This window comes from Danio rerio, chromosome 6, assembly GCF_049306965.1.
Source record: "Danio rerio strain Tuebingen ecotype United States chromosome 6, GRCz12tu, whole genome shotgun sequence".
Taxonomy (NCBI): domain Eukaryota; kingdom Metazoa; phylum Chordata; class Actinopteri; order Cypriniformes; family Danionidae; genus Danio; species Danio rerio.
This window is the reverse complement of record NC_133181.1, coordinates 49,253,694-49,272,500: the sequence shown is the minus strand read 5'-3', so window position 1 is coordinate 49,272,500 and position 18,807 is coordinate 49,253,694. Positions and strand designations below refer to the sequence as shown.

General features: G+C 37.2%; 3 protein-coding genes across 5 annotated transcripts in view; all 3 read left to right on the top strand.

Annotated features, from left to right (window-relative positions):
- The window catches only part of igfn1.2 (immunoglobulin like and fibronectin type III domain containing 1, tandem duplicate 2), a 27,448-nt gene extending 25,915 nt beyond the window's left edge, over positions 1-1,533 (top strand). For both annotated transcript variants that reach the window (XM_073954522.1, XM_073954523.1), the window contains one exon: positions 115-1,533. In XM_073954522.1, coding sequence (XP_073810623.1) covers positions 115-119 — 5 coding nt within the window. In that variant the 3' untranslated portion in view covers positions 120-1,533. The remainder of the gene's footprint in view (positions 1-114) is intronic.
- On the top strand, positions 1,088-7,296 carry zgc:66479. 2 transcript variants are annotated; one of them, NM_198875.2, is made up of 4 exons: positions 1,088-1,533; positions 3,567-4,045; positions 5,754-5,901; positions 5,994-7,296. In NM_198875.2, the coding sequence occupies exons 1-4, from the start codon at positions 1,270-1,272 to the stop codon at positions 6,939-6,941; spliced, it is 1,839 nt and encodes a 612-aa protein (NP_942576.2). In that variant the 5' UTR covers positions 1,088-1,269; the 3' UTR covers positions 6,942-7,296. The 2 variants fall into 2 exon arrangements, with proteins under 2 accessions (NP_942576.2, XP_073808713.1); XM_073952612.1 differs by having other exon boundaries at positions 1,122-1,533; positions 3,567-5,632; positions 5,735-5,901; positions 5,994-7,288.
- Positions 7,297-8,184: 888 nt separating this feature from the next.
- Positions 8,185-18,027, top strand: tarbp2 (TAR (HIV) RNA binding protein 2). Its single transcript, NM_199997.1, is given in 7 exon segments — positions 8,185-8,415; positions 11,341-11,652; positions 11,755-11,824; positions 16,238-16,355; positions 16,438-16,565; positions 16,640-16,841; positions 17,125-18,027. Coding segments are annotated over 7 exon segments (1,041 nt in total). The 5' UTR covers positions 8,185-8,362; the 3' UTR covers positions 17,283-18,027.
- The last annotated feature ends 780 nt before the right edge of the window (positions 18,028-18,807 follow it).

Sequence of the window (18,807 nt, the reverse complement as noted above, 5' to 3'; positions counted from 1 at the left end):
ATGACCACTGTTTTAGTACTAACTGAGCTATTTGTGCTTAAAATGATCATTCATTTGACTTAGTCTTTTACTTTTAGCCATTTAACTACATTTTTCTGTTTTCATGTTTTACAGAGTGAAAAAGAATGAATGTCAAAGAACACAGCAGCTGTTTTAAAATGCATTCTCAAAAGTGAAATAATAACTGATGTGATTTTAGGGAATAAATGTTATCACCTGTATGTATTAAATATTCTCTATCTATCTATCTATCTATCTATCTATCTATCTATCTATCTATCTATCTATCTATCTATCTATCTATCTATCTATCTATCTATCTATCTATCTATCTATCTATCTATCTATCTATCTATCTATCTATCTATCTATCTATCTATCTATCTATCTATCTATCTTCTTAATATTAAATGTATGAGGTTACCTTGAGATGTCTTAAAAGAGGCTGTGTGTGAAATTGAAATGAAAGATCACTGCTATCAACAGTAAGTCTCTGTTCCAGTACTAATATCCAGTCATAAATGTAGTTTTTATCAAGTAAAACTGTTCATGCACAAGAGAAAGGTCTCAAAATTGTCTTAACTTTGAAATGTTATGAAGACTCACCTTTAAATGGCATAGCCAAAGTCTTCTCATGTCAGCTGAAATCTAAAAAGAAACCAAGAACACACGATAAGCTTCATTAAGTCTGTAGAACTAAAAGAAATATGAAATGATAACACTTTTTAATATAAAAGAGTTTTTAGCAAGACCATAGAAACATTTTGGCTCCCTAAAAAACTTTTCTTTCTTTCTTTGTGTGTAAGAAATGTTTTTAAAATGTTAAAGATTCTTTATGGAACCATCAATGGCAATAAAAATAATAAATAATTTAAAAGCATTTATTTAAAAACACAGTAACTTACCAACATATCACAATGTTTTCCATTTTTATTTTATTTTTATTTCAGTTTATTTTAATATAATATAGAGCAACTTACTAAAATACTGACTCTATCAGCATAGATAGATATATCTATAGATCTAAATCGATTTCTTTACTTCTTACTTCTTACTTTATATTTTCTCAAACATACGTGTTACGCAGCGCCATGAAACTGAGACCGCCTCCAGTGCGCAACGCCCCCTACTCGCGCTCCTCGTGCTTGAAAGTTCACTTTTGATTTTTCCCCGTCGTTGTGGACCAATACAGCCGTCACCTAATCACTGAATAAATCAGTGAAAGGGGGAGAGTTGCAGGCTACCGTGCAGATCCTCCGCAAAGCCAAGATGACCAAGCGCAAAGGAAAAAGTACCAACAAACAGGACGACAGTTTGCTGCTCTTGGAGACGCCATCCGTAACTCCACCGAGGGGATTTAAAGAATATGCGGTCCCTGCCATTGTTTTCTTTATTTTCGCTGTCGGGGGATCAACAGCAGTCTGGTTCTGCTGCCAGCAGCAGCAAACTATTGACAGTCTGACTGAGACGGTCAATGCAATGCAACTCAGGATAACCAAGTTCCAACAGCAGTTGGGAATGGGTAATGCACAGGTATTTAATTGTATGACACTAAATACGTATTTAACAAATGAAAAATATTCAACAGATATGCATTTTTTCGTGTTTTGAATTAACAATAATTACATTAATTAGCTTGTTTTTCACATGGAACATTGTGTACCTCACTGACCACTTGTGTAAAATTACCTATTTAGGTGTACATATTAAGTTATTTGTATTGATTTCACTGGAAAAAGCCTTTAATACAGTCAGATCTGAATTCATGTCTCATGTGCCCTTTCAATATTCCATTCGTTGAATTGTGTCATGTGGCTCACAGGCCATTAATAGTCAGTTCGGACCAGGATCATGTTTCCTTTTGCCATGCTGGCTTGTTTAAAGGACACCATGCAAATGGAGTTCTAACCAACATGTAAAAGTGAACATTTAAACAAACAAGTAAATTATTTTATCTTAAAAGGTGTACAGCATTGGATTAATGGCCACATTTGAAATCCAATTGCAAAACTCTTTAAATTCTCTTTCGCCGGTGGTCATTCTAGTACTTTCTCATGCACTTAAAAAAACTGTTTTCACAAACATACTGCACTGTAAAAGGTGAATGCCATCACACCATTAACGTTGTATTCAAGTTCTTATAAAAAATTAAATAAAATAAACAATTTTAGCTTAACATTTAGAAAATTTTGCCTAACTTCTAACCCAGATTTATATAATGTTAGTTATTCAATTTCTATTAAAGGAAATGTCACAATTTTAAATGTCAGAAGCTTACATAAAATAGGCTCTTTGTGTAAAACACTGTAGGAAATCTTTCCAGGTCATTCATAGCCAGAGGTTAATTGTAACCAGATGGTGTTTTTGGGTACACATTTACCTCGTTAAATTGACCTCATGATGCTTTAAAATATCAGTTGGGATGATTTTAATCATTCATTTTAATCACAAAACTCTTTAAAAGCCGTAGTATATATCTAATGCAACATCAATTGCAAAGAGCATTGTTTAGTCTTCTACTGTTCATGAAAATCAACTGAATCATAAAATCACAAGCAAAACTCAAGTGAGCTTGTTATCAATATTAACAATATATAAAAGTGTAATTTTTAATCCTGCATTATTCACAGTGGCCTTGGATAAGTCTCTACTACACTTCAGATGTAATTATTAATAACTGATTAATATTAAGAGATCATAAATCATTTGAAAAGCAAATGATGATAGACTACGTTTTAAACAAAAAACTAAAATAATGTTCAATTGAGGTGGTTTTGGTGAATAAAAGGAAATTGAAATCCATTTGCTGATAAAATGCTGAGGAAGCAAACATTACCACCATGTGTCCAATCAGCTGTCTCCATTATGCTTGCCTTGTTTAGGTTTGTTGCTTGGTTTCCAATACTATACTCAGCTGCTCTAACCACTGACTTTTTTGCCAACTTTGATAACTTTGCTATACATTTAGGATAAGTCAATATTCGAGGTGAATCAAAATTGTCCTAAGACAAGAATGGGTGTTTAATAGTTGATGAAAGGTGGTGATCCACTTCATACATTGAGTACTGTAGTTTCACATGATGGACTGAGCCGGACCTTACAGAGGAGGCTGTTTCAGACCTTAAACATTCTTCACCAGCATGGACCACACCAAACTTTAAGCCAGACTTTATTGTTGAGATGGTAAGGGAACAGTTGGATAAAACGGAAAGGGAAGTAAGAGGGATAAACGGTGAACAGGTTGGTATGGTTGATTGGGTGTCCTACAATGATGCCCAGAGACTCAGAGTGGGGTTATCGTCTCTGTAATATTTGGTAGACTGATTGGATCCAGAGATTCAACATAGGAAGGACAAGAGGGTTATAGGATTTTTAATAGGAAGTGAGGAAATAAAGGGAGGGTGAGTTCAAGAGAACAAGAAGAGCAGTGATAGAGGTCTGGTCTGCTTAAAATAAGATTTTAGGCAGTGGATGATTGGTTAAGGAGACAAAGTGAGGTGTGGTTCCACTGCTGAAGTTAATAATTAAACTTCGTTGCAATTAAAGCATGTTGTCTATATTTCTAGGTTGCCAATGTTGGTGTTTTTGAAGAGCGTCTACAAGCTCTGGAAGAGGCCTACACACAGGCCCAAAAAAAGGCAGATGTTGCACTGGCCACCTCAGAAAAACTCAAATCTACTGATGTTCAAAACCAAGTCTGGTCTCTTCAGACCGAGATGAACACCAAACTTTCTGGACTCCAGCAGGAGTTTGTTTCCACTGCTTCGCTGAATGCAGTTGACAAGAATAAATCTGAAGAGATCGAAACACTGAAGCAGAGGCTAAATTCTCTCCTTGCTGCTAACTCTGAGGTATCCGTTACCATTTCTGGGCTCACTGACACTGTTTTGGTCACCAAATCACGTCTCGACGAGCATGTGTCTGCTGTAGAAAGTCTCACATCTGAGCTGGAGGAACAAAGAATTGAACTTACAAGCCTGAAGGAATCTTTTGCCAGCAATAAAAAGGCTCTTCAAAGAAACAGACAGGAAGTGATGGACATCAAGTGAGTAAACAAAAAGGCCTAAAGGCCCCAATATATTTCAAGTGAAATCAGAGAAGGAAGTGACATGATGTCTTTTCAAACTAAACCAGTCCAAAGTATCATTAGTTTGACTCTTTTGCTGAACTTTCTGGAAAAGTTTGCTCTGACTGGTAAACATCTTCGAGCTAACTTTGGTTTGTGACAGTAATGTCAAAAATTGAGGTCTCCTGGGACTCTGGCTTCTTTAACAAGAAACTATTCTTATTTCTCAGAAATTCAGTCAGGACATTCTTGTCAAATTCAGACGTTCAGGAGTAAAAACAAACATGGTTCTGGATGAGAAACAGGCTAGATACTCCTCAATAAATAAATAGATACATAATTAATATTTTATATGTAGGTATGTTTGTACTGTATGCATGGGTTATACATTGCCAGGTTGAAATTTCTATCATGATTTTGTGTGTACAATACATTTCATACTAGATCTGCACAATCCTGAAGTATAAGTTGATGTGATAAGAATGCCAGCTTAGAGTACATTGCTAATCAGATATTTCACTTCTTTTTACCCCCAAGCAAACGATGAAAAATAACTGTGCCATGCTTATACTGTACCAGGGCCTTAGGCTTAAAAGCATAGGTCTCAAACTCAATTCCTGGAGAGCCGCAGCTCTGCACAGTTCTGCTCCAACCCTATGTAATGTAATGAAATGTGAATTTATATAGCGCATTTATTGTGTATGGCCATACACCCAAAGCGCTTCACAATCATGAGGGGGGGTCTCTCCACAACACCACCAGTGTGCAGCATCCACTTGGATGATGCGACGGCTGCCACAGGACAACGGCGCCTGTGCGCTCACCACACACCAGCTATTGGTGGAGTAGAGGGACAGTGATAGAGCCAATTCGGTGGAGAGGGGATGATTGGGAGGCCATGATCACAAGGGCCGATAGAGGGGTTACACCCCTGCTCTTTCACGAGAAGTGCCTTGGGATTTTTAATGACCACAGAGAGTCAGGACCTCGATTTAAAGTCTTATCCGAAAGACGGCGCCCACTGACAGTGTAGTGTCCCCTTCACTTTTACTGGGGCATTAGGACTCACACAGACCACAGGTTGAGCGCCCCCTGCTAACCTCACGAACACCACTTCCAACAGCAACCTAGTTTTCCCTAGTGGTCTCCCATCCAGGTACTGACCAGGCTCAGCCCTGCTTAGCTTCAGTGAGTAACCGGTCTTGGGCTGCAGGGTGACATGGCTGTGGCCCTGATAAACACAGCTCGTACAAATAGTTGTGGTGTTCAAGAGTCATGAAAACAGTCATTCGTTAGATTAGCTGTGTTCGATCAGGGTTGGGGCAAAACTGTGCAAAGCTGAGGTCCTCCAGGAATTGAGTTTGAGACCTATGCTTTAAATGAATAGTTTGCTCAAAAGTGTAAATTCTGTCATCATGTTACTATGGAATTGAATATGGACGGTAAAGGAAGATATACTGAAAACATCCATTGTGTTCAACAGAAGATAGAAACTCAAAGAGGTTTGGAACAAGTAAATGATGTGTTTGTGACAGTTTTCTTTTTTGAGTTAGCTTTCATCCTAAGGTAGTTTTTGAGATCTTACATTGATGAATTCTATGTAGCATTTAGTGGTTTGCTTTTGTTATGCAAGTAAATGTGATATAGCTGCTTATAATGCATCTTGAGTTTGATGTATCTCTTGTAGGGATTTGCTGCAGATGGAACAAGCAAAAGAATCCCAAGCCCTTGAAGAGCAACTTATGAGTGTTCGAAGGAGCCTGGAAGACCATCAGAAGAGTACTCATAACCTTCACTCTCACCTTGCTGCCCAACTTGAGATCGTTCAGAGTCAGGTACAGTCTTGACTGCTTATTTTATTTTATACATATAATAATTTAGACCTTTAGCACATCCTGATATTCTTAATGTCTTTTATGTACTGTAGATGCTATCTGAAAGCCAGGAGTTTGATTCAGAGGAAGAGATTCCAGAAGAAGATCAGCAAGCCGAGCAAGTACCAACTCATGGAGAAGTTCCAATCCATGATGAAGTTAAAGTTGAAACCGTCACTACAGAGGACACTTTAGCCAAAGAGATTAATTCTGAAGAAGCAGAGCAACTGGAACAAGAGGTAGAAGAGCCAACTGAGCAGGTTAAAGTCCACGAGGAAGAACCCACAGATGGGAATGAAATTTCTGAAGAGGCTGAGGCCAAAGAAGTTGTTGCTGAGGAGGTTGAACAAGATGATGAGGATCCATTCTACCAGGACGAAGAAAAACCTGACGAGCTGCAGGTATTTGATGAGGAGAAACCAACTGAGGAGGTTCCAGGCCAGGGGGAAGTAGAAGACATTGAGAAGCAAGATGAAACTGTGGATGAATCCAAAACTGAGGCATTTGAGGGCACAGATGGAGATGTGATTGATGAACAAGCAGTAACTGAGGAGGAAGTGGTAACCGAGGAAGATGAAGGCATGGATGAAGATGTGATTGATGAACAAGGAGTTACTGAGGAGGATGTGGAACCCGAGGACGTAGAAACCATGGCTGGAGATGTGAGTGATGAACAAGCAGTATCTGAGGTTCCAGTCCAGGAAGAGGAAGCTGTTGACGAACAAATAGAAAATGTTCCTGCCATGGAAGTCCAAACCTACACGAAGGAAACTGAATTTGGCACAAGTCTAACCGAGGTTGAAGATGACACCTCAGAAGATCAGATGATTGAAGACATGAGCCATGAGGAGATGCTGCAGGAGCCACAAGACAAAACAGAGATGCAGAAACACTTGGTAGAAGTTGAAGAAGATATCCAAGATTCTCAGGTGGAAGAAGAACCTACTGAGGACTTTGAAGAAGACCTAGATCATACATACATTTCAGAAAATGAAAGTTAATTTACTAAGAGGATAGCAGTACACAATAAAAGACTTTCTGAGGACTTTAAATGATCCAGTTACCCTGATGAATGATGTGAAACTTCACATGTATTGAAAAGTTCCTCAGTCTTACTTTGTACTTGGAAGTGAACTTTGAACCTAGCAGCAATGTTTTTTTGTTTGTTTTTTTGTAGCTATTCTCTCTCTTCAAGTCTTGAATTGCTCCATTTACACTGAAATGTAGAGTTGGGATTGTTCAACTAGATTACAAATTTAAAGACAGCAATTTTTTCATACAGTGGTTTTCCAGCTAGCTAACCTCAGGAGTGTCACTTAAATAAAACTGCTTTTTTATGTTTTTACTATTTCCCTATTCTGGCTTCTCTCTCTTCTGGTGTTTAGTTGTCTGATGAAATGGGACACATGCTGTGTGTGCACGTGTAATGAACGCGTACGAGTGTGTGTGTGTGTTTGTGTGTGCGTGCGCGTATTTGCAGCTCTTAGGTCAGGGGTTCAGGAATGTGCCACTGATCTTGGACACTGGGGACATGTGTGCCCTATTTGTAACTATAGTTCTGGTTTAGGTTCATCAAATGCCTGAAATATGAGATGTGTACCTTGTGCCCTTCTTAACCAAACCACAATTTATGTTGAAATCTAGCTGCATGGTGCTGTTCTAAGGCAAGAGATGTTACTAATTAAGTTTGTATTGTATCTGCAGTCTTTTGGGGCTGTTATGGGAAAATAGAAGTGATACAATATGAATAAACAACAGTTGTGATTTTTTTTTATTATTTAAAAAAACAGCAACAAAATATATATACAATTATGTTGAGACCTTTAAAATATGGTTTGTATACATGTATGTACAGTCAATCAAGAGACAAGTGGGAGGATGATTTTACCTTTACAATGCGATATATTATGCCTTTCTTTTAGCCTTGACTATCATCTTTACATTTCTTTAAAACATCTTAATAACAATATATATGATGACCCTATTGAAGTGTGATTAAGATGTTTTAAAGAAATGTAAAGATGATAGTCAAGGCTAAAAGAAAGATATATATATATATATATATATATATATATATATATATATATATATATATATATATATATATATATATATTTTTTTTTTTTTTTTTTTTTTTTTTTTTTTATGATATCCGTTTACATTTTTTACACTACGCTTTGTGAAACTAGTCAACGTTTAGGACTTTTATTATGAAAGTTAAAGGCCGCTTTTGTGGTTCGCTTCAAAAGTCAGTCCGCCTGTGTTGTGTGATGCGGGACGGTGTGAGAGAGAGGGGTTTACGGTCTCCTCGTGCCTCAATCCTCCCCGCACGGAAACTTATTAATGATATCAGTGGGGTTACAGTCACCTCGGGGGGTTTCTGCAGTCCAAAACAAGCCAGCTCAGCATCTGTTATTGTGGAATGAACGACGAGAAAAGCCCGGATAACGGCAAGCGAAACTCTGGGTATACCAGGTAAAATAAATCTGTGACATCTACAAAACAGAAATATTTGAGTTATTTCTTTACTAAATGAACCAAAAATACTATATTTCCACTTTAAGCACTCTGTAAATATGATGTCTGTAAGTTACTGCTTTGATTGTTTCGACATTCATTGACAGCACACATGCCTAACGCACTTCCTGGTCGAAAAAAGTACTTGAGCTGAGTAGTATATCTGAGTTAATGCAATTCATAAAACCGTAAGCGTAAGTACTCGGAAGACTTACTACTTCCGTCAAAATTCTGGAGTATCTGATGGGTATTGGACACTTTACTATCCCATCAGGCCACAGGAGAGGATTTATGAATGCAATGATGCACCTGACGCTGCTCACGTGATCCGTCATTCATATTAATCAAAGTGTATCATACACTATAATAGAATATCGTTTTTTAACCGAGTAAGTTGCAGTTCAGATGTACCCAGCTAACATTTTTTTTTTCTAGTTTCAGAACGCTCCTGGATTTTCCTGGAAGTTCTCTGTGGGTTAGCAGCATGGACAGTTATCATTATATGAATAGAGTTCTTCCTCTAATATAGAACACCATTGACATTCATTTTAAGTTGTTAAAAATCAGCTTTTAACTTTCTGGCCAAGGTTATATATATATATATATATATATATATATATATATATACAGTATGATTACTTATAATGTATAATGGTTACCAGAACGTTCCTATTTGGTTCCAAAAATATATAAACAAATCGGTAACCTATGAGAATGTCAGTGATCTATCTGTGTTTGCTGGGTAGTACCCATTATAGTATCCGGTTTGGGCCTAAATAAAATTTCTTTAAACGTGTATGCTGCAGTTCAGATGTACCCAGCTAACATTTTTTTAGTTTCCAGAACGCTCTAAAAAATATACTGGATTTCAATAAGTTCTCAGTGGGTTAGCATGGAAAGCTTTTATTACTTGAATGTAATCCTCCCTCTAATATTGAAGATCATTGACGTTCATTTTAAGTTGTTAGAAACAAAAATATCTGCTTTCAACTTTTTGGGAAAGGTAAAATATTATTACTTATTACTAATATATGATTACTTATGATTTATTATGGTTACCAGAACGTTCTTATTTGGTTCCAAAATAAATAAACAGATGGGAACCATATGAGAATGTCAGTGATTTATCTGTATTTGCTGGGTAATACCTATTACAGTAGCCAGTTTTGGCCTATATAATATAATTTTTTTAAATGTGTAAGTTCTGATGTACCCATATAACAATTTTTAGTTTCCAGAATGCTTGTCCAGGATTTCAAAAAGTTCTCAGTGAGTTAGCATGGAAAGCTTTGTTTACATGAATAGAATCCTCCCTCTAATATAAAATAACTTTGAGGTTCATTTTAAGTTGTTAGTAAAAAAAATCTGTTTTCAACGTCGTGGGAAATGTAATATATGGTTACTTATTACTAATATATGATTACTTATGATTGATTATGGTTACCAGAACATTCTTGTTTGGTTCCAAAGTAAATAAACAAACGTCAACTATATGAGAATGCCAGTGATCTACAGTATTTGTGTTTGCTGGGCAGTACCCATAATAGTAGCCGGTTTTGGCCTATATAATATTTTCTTAAACGCGTAAGTTGCAATTCAGATATAACCAGCTAACAATTTTTAGTTTCCAGAACGCTCTGTAAAGTCCTGGATTTCAAAATGTTGTCAGGGGATTAGTATGGAAAGCTTTCTTTACATGAGTAGAATCCTATTTATAATAAAGAAAAACATTGAGGTTCATTTTAAGTTGTTAGTAATAAAACAAATCTGCTTTCAGCTTTTTAAAGATAAAAAAAAAGCGAATAAAGAATGTTCCCAGTAAGTTCTTGGTTCCACAATAAATCAACAATTAGAAACCATATGAGAATACTAGGTGATCATTCTGTTTTTGCTGGGTGGTGCCCACTGTCATAGCTGATTTTGGCCTAAATCATTAAATAATTCCAAATTTTTAATTTTCCAAAATTTAGTAAATAAGAACATGTCTTTGTACTTGACAGTGGCCAGATTTCTCACTAATCATGATTCATAATTTTATGGTGGGCATAACGCTGAATCTCCGACATCTCATTATTTTAATGAATTCATTTTACTTTAGCTTGTTCTCTTACTATTAAACACTGTATGTTAGTGCATCCCTGTATTAGTGTAATCTGTTGACAGATTTTGTCTGTCACATTAACAGTGTAATTACGACTCTAAAATCTAATCATGTGTGCTCAATAACATGATTTACAGAGGACCACTAAAATGTCATTCAATGTAACAATAGCTTAAATAACAAATATTCTTGTCAGGCATATTTAGAACGGATATGATGACATTAAAATTATTTTGATATATGCTATTTACTTTTGCTTGTACTCTAATTATTAAACAGACTGGCAGTGCATGCTTAATTCTGTTTAATGTTGACAATTTATCTTACCTGAACAACTGTCATATCAAGAGTCAACAAAGCCAGGAATGTCATGCATATTCAGAGCAAGATCCATTTATTGACATATTAAATGATACCATCTCATTATTTTAATATATGCCATTTACTTTAGCGAGTACTCTTATTATTACACAGTGTGGAAATGCATGTCTTATTTTGTGCAGTTTGTTGACAGAATTTGTCTTATCTGAAGAGCTGTCACATTAAGGTCGACCACGACATTATGAAAGCCTTTTTGGGCATATTTAAAACAGGACTCATTTGAAGACAAATCAATAGGCAGTATCTCATTATTTTGATAAATGACATTTACTTTAGTTTGTAGTCTTATTTTTAAACACACACCAGCAGCACATGCCTTATTTTGTGTCATTTGTTGACCGAACTTGAACAACTGTCTAATTACCACGCTTGACGCATTTCTGCGTTTGTTCTGTCGACAGTATTGAGCAAATGCTGGCTGTGAACCCCGGGAAGACGCCCATCAGTCTGCTGCAGGAATATGGAACGCGGATAGGCAAGACTCCAGTGTACGACCTGCTGAAGGCCGAGGGTCAGGCCCACCAGCCCAACTTCACCTTCCGCGTGTCTGTGGGAGACATCAACTGCACCGGCCAGGGCCCCAGCAAGAAAGCTGCCAAGCACAAAGCTGCCGAAGCGGCCCTGAAAATGCTAAAAGGAGGAATGCTGGGAGGAATCGGAGGAAACGGGATGGAGGGAGATGGGTTTGTCGGGATTGAGATGGAGGGAGAATGGTAAATATCAGATTGTGTGTGCTTTTGATAGAAAATGCACACTGTGATATAGAGAATTGAGTTGGCACACTTGAAAGAATGAACAGTTTCTGTGTGTTTTAGCCCTCAGTCAGAGATGAAATCATCCAGTTCAACACAACAAGCTGAGTGCAATCCAGTTGGAGCTTTGCAGGTGAGAGATCAGATTCTTGGTGGTCTTCAAACTGCAGATTTGAAGTTGAAATGTCACTCGATTTTTTTGGAAATAGGCTCATTTTACAAGTTCCCTAGAATAAAAAAGTTTTTACCATTTTTGAATGCATTCACCTGATCTCCAGGTCTGGCGGGAGCACTTTTAGCTTAGCTTAAATCATTGAATTGGATTAGACCATTAGCAAGTCACTCAAAAAATAATTTAAAAAAAGACTTTTAAAAATGTTCCTGTTTAAAGCTTGACTCTTCTGTTGTTACATTGTGCTTGCTAGGGCTAGCTACAACCCTCTAGCTGGGGACTATTTTTAGGTCCTCCGTAACATCATTGCATGTAATATTGTCAGCAATGTCCCTTGATTATTAGCTGCAATAAGAGTAACATTCCTAGCCATAGTGAGCTAGAAAATAGAAGTTTTTCGTCTTAGTACACACTGCTAAATAGTCAAGCTTTAAAATCAGAATATTATTATATTATATAATATTATAATAATATTATAAATTCTTTTTTGAATTGAGCGAGATGCTAATGATGCAATCCAATGATTTATGCTAAGCTAAGCTAAAAGTGCTCCAGACCCTGAGCCCAGCTGACTGAATGAACTCAAAAATTGTAAAACTTAACTTTTTAACTCCTAGGTTAGTTGTAAAATGTGCTTATTTACAAAAAAATGTGGAAGGTTGCCTAAGCTTTTTAAATTTAAACTGATATTAACATACTTTTATTTTATTTCTCAACATAAAAAAATGAAATAATGACTATCATACATTTTAACCAAAAACACCCACTAAAATGAGTGTAATGGTAGATTATAAACATGTTTACAGCAAGAATCACTGGATGACATATTAAAATGTTATGTTTATGCATCAAAGTCCAGCCCCAAAATACTAATTAATTGTCATTTTAGGCTGTTAATCATTTAAATTTTGTACAATGTTGACGTGAACTTGAACTGCAGAAGAGTCAAACTTTAAATAGAAAAATTATCAAAAGTCTTTTAAATAAAAAAAATAAAAATAAAAAACTACTAATACTTCCCTTCTTAGACTTTACAGACCTAAAACTTGCCTATAGCACTTATTTATTGTTGCTCTTAGTTGTGTAAATTGCTTCCTTGTCCTCATTTGTAAGTCGCTTTGGATAAAAGCGTCTGCTAAATGACTAAATGTAAATGTAAATTTTAGCGAGACGCTAATGGTCTAATCCAATTCAATGATTTATGCTAAGCTAAGCTAAGCTAAAAGTGTTCCCGCCAGACCCTGATCTCAGCTGAATGAACTAAAAAAATTTAAAACTTAACCTTTTAACTCTAGGTTAGTTGTAAAATGTGCTTATTTACATAAGTGGAAGGTTTCCCAAGCTTGTTTAATTTCAACTGATATTAAAGAGCCCATATTATACATGAAATAGGGTCATATCCTGGTTATAAGGGTCTCCAACAACAGTCTAATATGCATGCAAGGTCAAAAAACACTTTCATGGTCTTATAATCTGCATTTATTTTTAGCTAATTATCCCAGCGACTCCTGTATGAATCGTCCAGTGATTCATTTGTTCCCAAACCCCTCCTTAGCGCGGAGCTAATCTGCGCTGATTGGACCGATGACAGTCTGTCGCGATTGGTCGACTGCCTTCAGTCAGAGAGGGAAATGGCCAATAGCTAATCAGCAATTTAAACGTGGATTTTAGCTGCCACACTATGGCGAGTGGATAGTGCCACGGATAACCGAACGAAGGAGACAGTCGTGTACTCGCCATACCACACACACACACATAAAAACACACACACACCTCCGGATGACAACGCTCCCGCTTCCGCCCGCACCCGCCAGGTTTTAGCCTGAAAACCCGCTCCGTTTTCTGCCCGCCGCGCCCGGTCCCCGGCCCGGAGCGGAGAACACAACCAAAAATCACCCAGTATACAGTCCAGACAGCCAAGCTGTCTGTTTAAACACACACACACAGCACAAAGCTCGTTCGTTCGTTCGTTCGTTCGCTCTCTCTCTCTCTCTCTCTCGCTCGCTCTCTCTCTCTCTCTCTCTCTCATACGCGCACGTGCGCACTAACACACACACACAAGCACCACGCAGACTCTCTCTTTCTAATTCGCATAGCAATATCTGTGATATTGCTAGACAGCCCGCTCCCGTCCCAAATTAAACCCGTTACCGACCGCTCCCGCGATTTATTCGGAAATTTATTCCCGCGGCTGTCCCCGCGCCAGATGACTGCGGCGCGGGAATAAATTTCCGAATAAATCGCGGGAGCAGAACTCTAGCACGGAGCTCCATAAACAAACAGCACGCGTCGCGTTTTTAACGTGACTTTGCACGCGATAAGATAAAATATCCAGTTAACCTGATACAGTACACGCGGTTACAAGTAACAAATCACAACTAAATACATTTTGCAAGCTAGAGTCAACGAGGCAACAACTTTAACCGCATGTACTTACACTTGAGAATTGGAAGAAACCCATCCTGACGTCCATCAGTTACTCTTTACTGATCCTTCCTTTAACAAACTCAGATGAAGTATTCTTTGTAGCATGTAGCTTCCAGAAGTTTCCAACTGCTTGGTTATAATGCTGATGTTTCATCTTTGGGTAGAGACTCAATATAATGTCCATCTGCAGTGTGACTTCAATCGACCGGCATGTTTGTGTGCGTGTGTTTGTGGGTGTGCGTGTGTGTCTGGGTTTCTGCGTCAGAGGGCGGGGCTTCAGGTTTGAAATCTCCCGGGTTTGCGCGTGCACGTGAATAACTTGGTTTCGTTCGTACGTCATGGCGGAACACCTAATGAGTCGGTATCAAGGCGACTCGTTTGAAGCACTATGAGTCGACTCTTTTATAGATGAATCAACCGTTTTAAACACTGTATTCTTACAGATTTAAGCCTTAGCTGGATACTTCACTTCACTTAGAGCTGTGTTACACACTACATGGAGGGGAATTTTCAAAAACCCATAATATGGGCTCTTTAACATACTTTTAATTTCTCAACATAAATCTTTTAGGTTAAAAATTTAATAATGACTATTATACATTTTAACCAAAAACACCCACTAAAATGACTGTAATGGTAGATTATAAAACAAAAATCTTGTTAGGCATGTTTACAGCAAGAATCACTGGATGACATATTGAAATATTATGTTTGTGCATCAAAGTCCAGCACCAAAATACTAATAAATTATCATTTTAAGCCGTTAATCATTCAAATTTTGTACAATGTTGACACTTAGACATTCTGCCTGCTGCAGCTATCTTACAGCAACAATGTCCATTGATTACGTCGTAATGAGAGTATAGTACCTAGCCGTAGTGACCTGTAAAATAGCAGCTTTTACACTTGGTACACTATGTAACTGCAGAAGAGTCAAACTTTAAATAGGAAAATTATCAACAGTCTTTTTAAAATTTTGAGTGAGATAGTAATGGTCTAATCCACTTCAATGATTTATGCTAAGCTAAGCTAAGGTAAAAGTGGTTCAACCAGACGCTGAGCCCAGCTGAATGAATTCAAAAACTGTAAAACTTAACTAGGTTACTTGTAAAAAGTGAAAGGCCTAAGCTTGCGTAATTTCAACTAATATTTACATACTTTTAATTTCTTAGCATAATTCTTTTAGGGTAAATATAAAATTATTTTAAATTCATAATTAAATTAAATTAAAATCATTTTACACCAGAGAAAACACCCACTAAAATTAATACAACGGTAGATTATAAAACAAAACTATGTTTACAACAAGAATAGTTGGATGACAAATTAAAATATAATGATTATGGATCAAAGTCCAGCTGCAAAAATACTAATTTATTGTCATTTTAAGTCTTTAATCATTCAAATTTTGTACAATGTTGACACTTGAAGATTTTATTAAGTACAGGTCTGAAAAAGTGTGCTGATTTGTTTGTACTTCAAGTATCTGCAATTGAATTGAATTTCATCTTTGAATGACCCATATGCCATTTTTCAAATAATTTGAAAAATAAACACTTTACTTTTATTTATTTACCTTCAATTGCCTTCAATATTGGTGATGTTTCTGGTATTAGCCATATTAAAATATAATCACACCTTAAAAAAGGATTCATTGGTTAATTTTAGTTAATGTATTTACTAACATAATCAACAATAACTTTAAAGCATTTATTAATCATATTAATTATTAATTAATCAATTAGTCCAGCATTTACTGATGAATGAATAAAATCCAAATTCATGCCTGTTATCATTAGTTAATGCACTGCGAGTTAACATGAACTAACATCAGCAAAGATTAATGCAGACAGTTTTCATGTTCACCATAAATACTCTTTGTAATAAAACCATATTTACCAAAATATATTTCTGAATCAGACATCATTAAATATGCTGTTTCTACAGGAACTAGTAGTGCAGAAAGGCTGGCGTTTACCTGAATACACCGTCACTCAAGAATCTGGTCCTGCACACCGCAAAGAGTTTACAATGACCTGCAGGGTGGAGAGATTTGTAGAGATAGGTAAGATTCTGTGCTAGTTCTTTTCAAATATGAAATCCATTCAAAGTCAAACCTGCCTTAATTGAGCTGAGTTGTGTTGAAGGAAGTGGCACATCAAAAAAGCTTGCTAAAAGAAACGCAGCAGCAAAGATGCTCTCTCGTATTCACGATGTGCCGGTGGACATGAGAAGCAGCCACGAGGCCGAAGCAGAAGATGACACCTTCAACATGGTGATTTACTCAGGATTATTATGCTGTAAGTATAGTATGATTTCAGAGATTTAACCATCTGAAATACTCCACAGCAAATTGGTGGCAGACTGGAGGGAGGGAAGTCTAAAGGCCTGGGCTGCACATGGGACTCTCTGAGGAACTCTGCTGGAGAAAAGATCCTGCAGTTGCGCTGTCATCCTCTGGGCCAGTCTGACTCCATCGACTCCAATTTCTGTTCGCTCCTTCGTGAACTCTCTGAAGAACAGCGCTTTGACGTCAGCTATCTGGACATAGGTGAGATACATTTACAAAAAAAAATCCAAGAAAGGTTTTACTTGATCTATTATAACCACATAAATTACCCTTGAATAAGAAGCTTCATTTTGACCATATTTGGAAGGGTCGTGAATACAAAAGTGCTTGCCCACACATTTAAAGCAGCATTTGATACAAATGAGCGTCATATATATGGATGATAATACAGCTGACATTTTTATTGTGAATGAGTTTACTGTGTGTGCTCACATTCTGAAGTCGTATATAAACATGTACTATCTTTTGGGCTTTGTTCATTCAGAGGAGCGCAGTTTGAGTGGCCTATATCAGTGTCTGGTGGAATTATCCACACAGCCTATTACCGTCTGCCATGGATTTGCTTCCAGTCTGGATGCGGCTCGTGCCAGTGCTGCTCACAATGCCCTGCAGTACCTCAAGATCATGGCAGGAGGGAAATAAGGCACGGAAACAGCTCACCTGTTACTTTTTCTTTTTTTTTTTTTGCTCCCAAGTGGAAAATTGGACATTTATCAGGTGAATTTAAGCTTAACTGTTTTTTGTTTGACGCAGTAGGTGTACTTTAATGATCTGCTGCTACCCGATGTGAACCCAGTCGGAGGACGTACTGATTGCTTAATTGTCTCCTTAAATTGGACACCTCATTTCATTCCTCAGTGCATCCAAAGAAAGGCAGGGGGACTCTGCTCATTTGAAACCTGAGGACAAGGGTGTCACATGCAGTTAAAACATTCTCAAAATCATTCATGTCTCAGCAAAAACCCGAACTTTGCCCTAAAAACTTCATCTTCAAAATCTCCCTATTTGCTTTTTCATTTAAATTATGATATTGTTAATTGCTCTATGAACTTGATCATTATTTTTAACTGTGTAAATGTTTGACTTTTGTACACTGTGTTTTATTTTAAATGAAGTTATTTTTTGCCATTAGTTTTGCCTCATGGAATTCATAAAATGTAATTATATATTTTTCCTCATGGCCATTGAATCTAGAATAATAACATGGACCAGAAGGTTTGTGATAAATATCTACCTCCTTGTATGTGTTGCTGCCTCTTCATCACTGCATCTGGAGTATTTAAGACTAATGAAGTATATTTGTTGATTCTGACAACTAATTTGTACTAAATTTGTTAGTCTGTAATCTAGTGGGTATTTTATCTTCAACAATAAACTTTTTGAAACCAACTCTCTTGTGTACTGATTTTGGCAAATTGCTCATTTAGCAAATTCTTTGTCCTAGATAAAAGTAGAGTATTTGTATGAAGAGAATGTGTTGCAATGTCCTTACTACACCTCAAGGGGGCAGTATAGTTGGTATTAAACATCTACACTCACCGGCCACTTTATTAGGTACACCTGTCCAACTGCTCGTTAATGCAAATTTCTTATCAGCCAATCGCATGGCAGCAACTCAATGCATTTAGACATGGTCAAGACGATCTGCTGTAGTTTAAACGGAGCATCAAAAATGGGAAGAAAGGTGATTTAAGTGACTGAACGTGGCATGGTTGTTGGTGCCAGACGGGCTGGGTTGAGTATTTCAGAAACTGCTGATTCACTGGGATTTTAACACAACCATCTCTAGGGTTTACAGAGAATGCCCAAAGACGACACTAGGTGCTACTTCTGTCAGCCTAGAACAGGAAACTGAGGCTACAATTCGCACAAGCTCAACTAAATTGGACAATGGAAGATTGGAAAAACGTTACCTGGTCTGATAACTCTCGATTTCTGTTGGGACATTCGAATAGTAGGGTCAGAGGCTGGCATCAATGAAAACATGGATTTATCCTGCCTTGTATCAACAGTTCAGGCTGCTGCTGGTGGTGTAATGGTGTGGGGGTGTTTTCTTGGCACACTTCGGGCCCATTAGTACCAATTGAGCATCCTGTCAATGCCACAGCCTACCTGAGTATTGTTGCTGACCATGTCCATACCTTCATGAGCACGGTGTACCCATCTT

Excerpts from the sequence above, each read along its gene's own strand:
- zgc:66479 (NM_198875.2), top strand. The coding sequence starts at position 1,270 with ATGACCAAGCGCAAAGGAAAAAGTACCAACAAACAGGACGACAGTTTG. Across the intron at positions 1,534-3,566 it reads TGGGAATGGGTAATGCACAG|GTTGCCAATGTTGGTGTTTT; the intron begins GTATTTAATTGT and ends CTATATTTCTAG. Across the intron at positions 4,046-5,753 it reads CAGGAAGTGATGGACATCAA|GGATTTGCTGCAGATGGAAC; the intron begins GTGAGTAAACAA and ends TATCTCTTGTAG.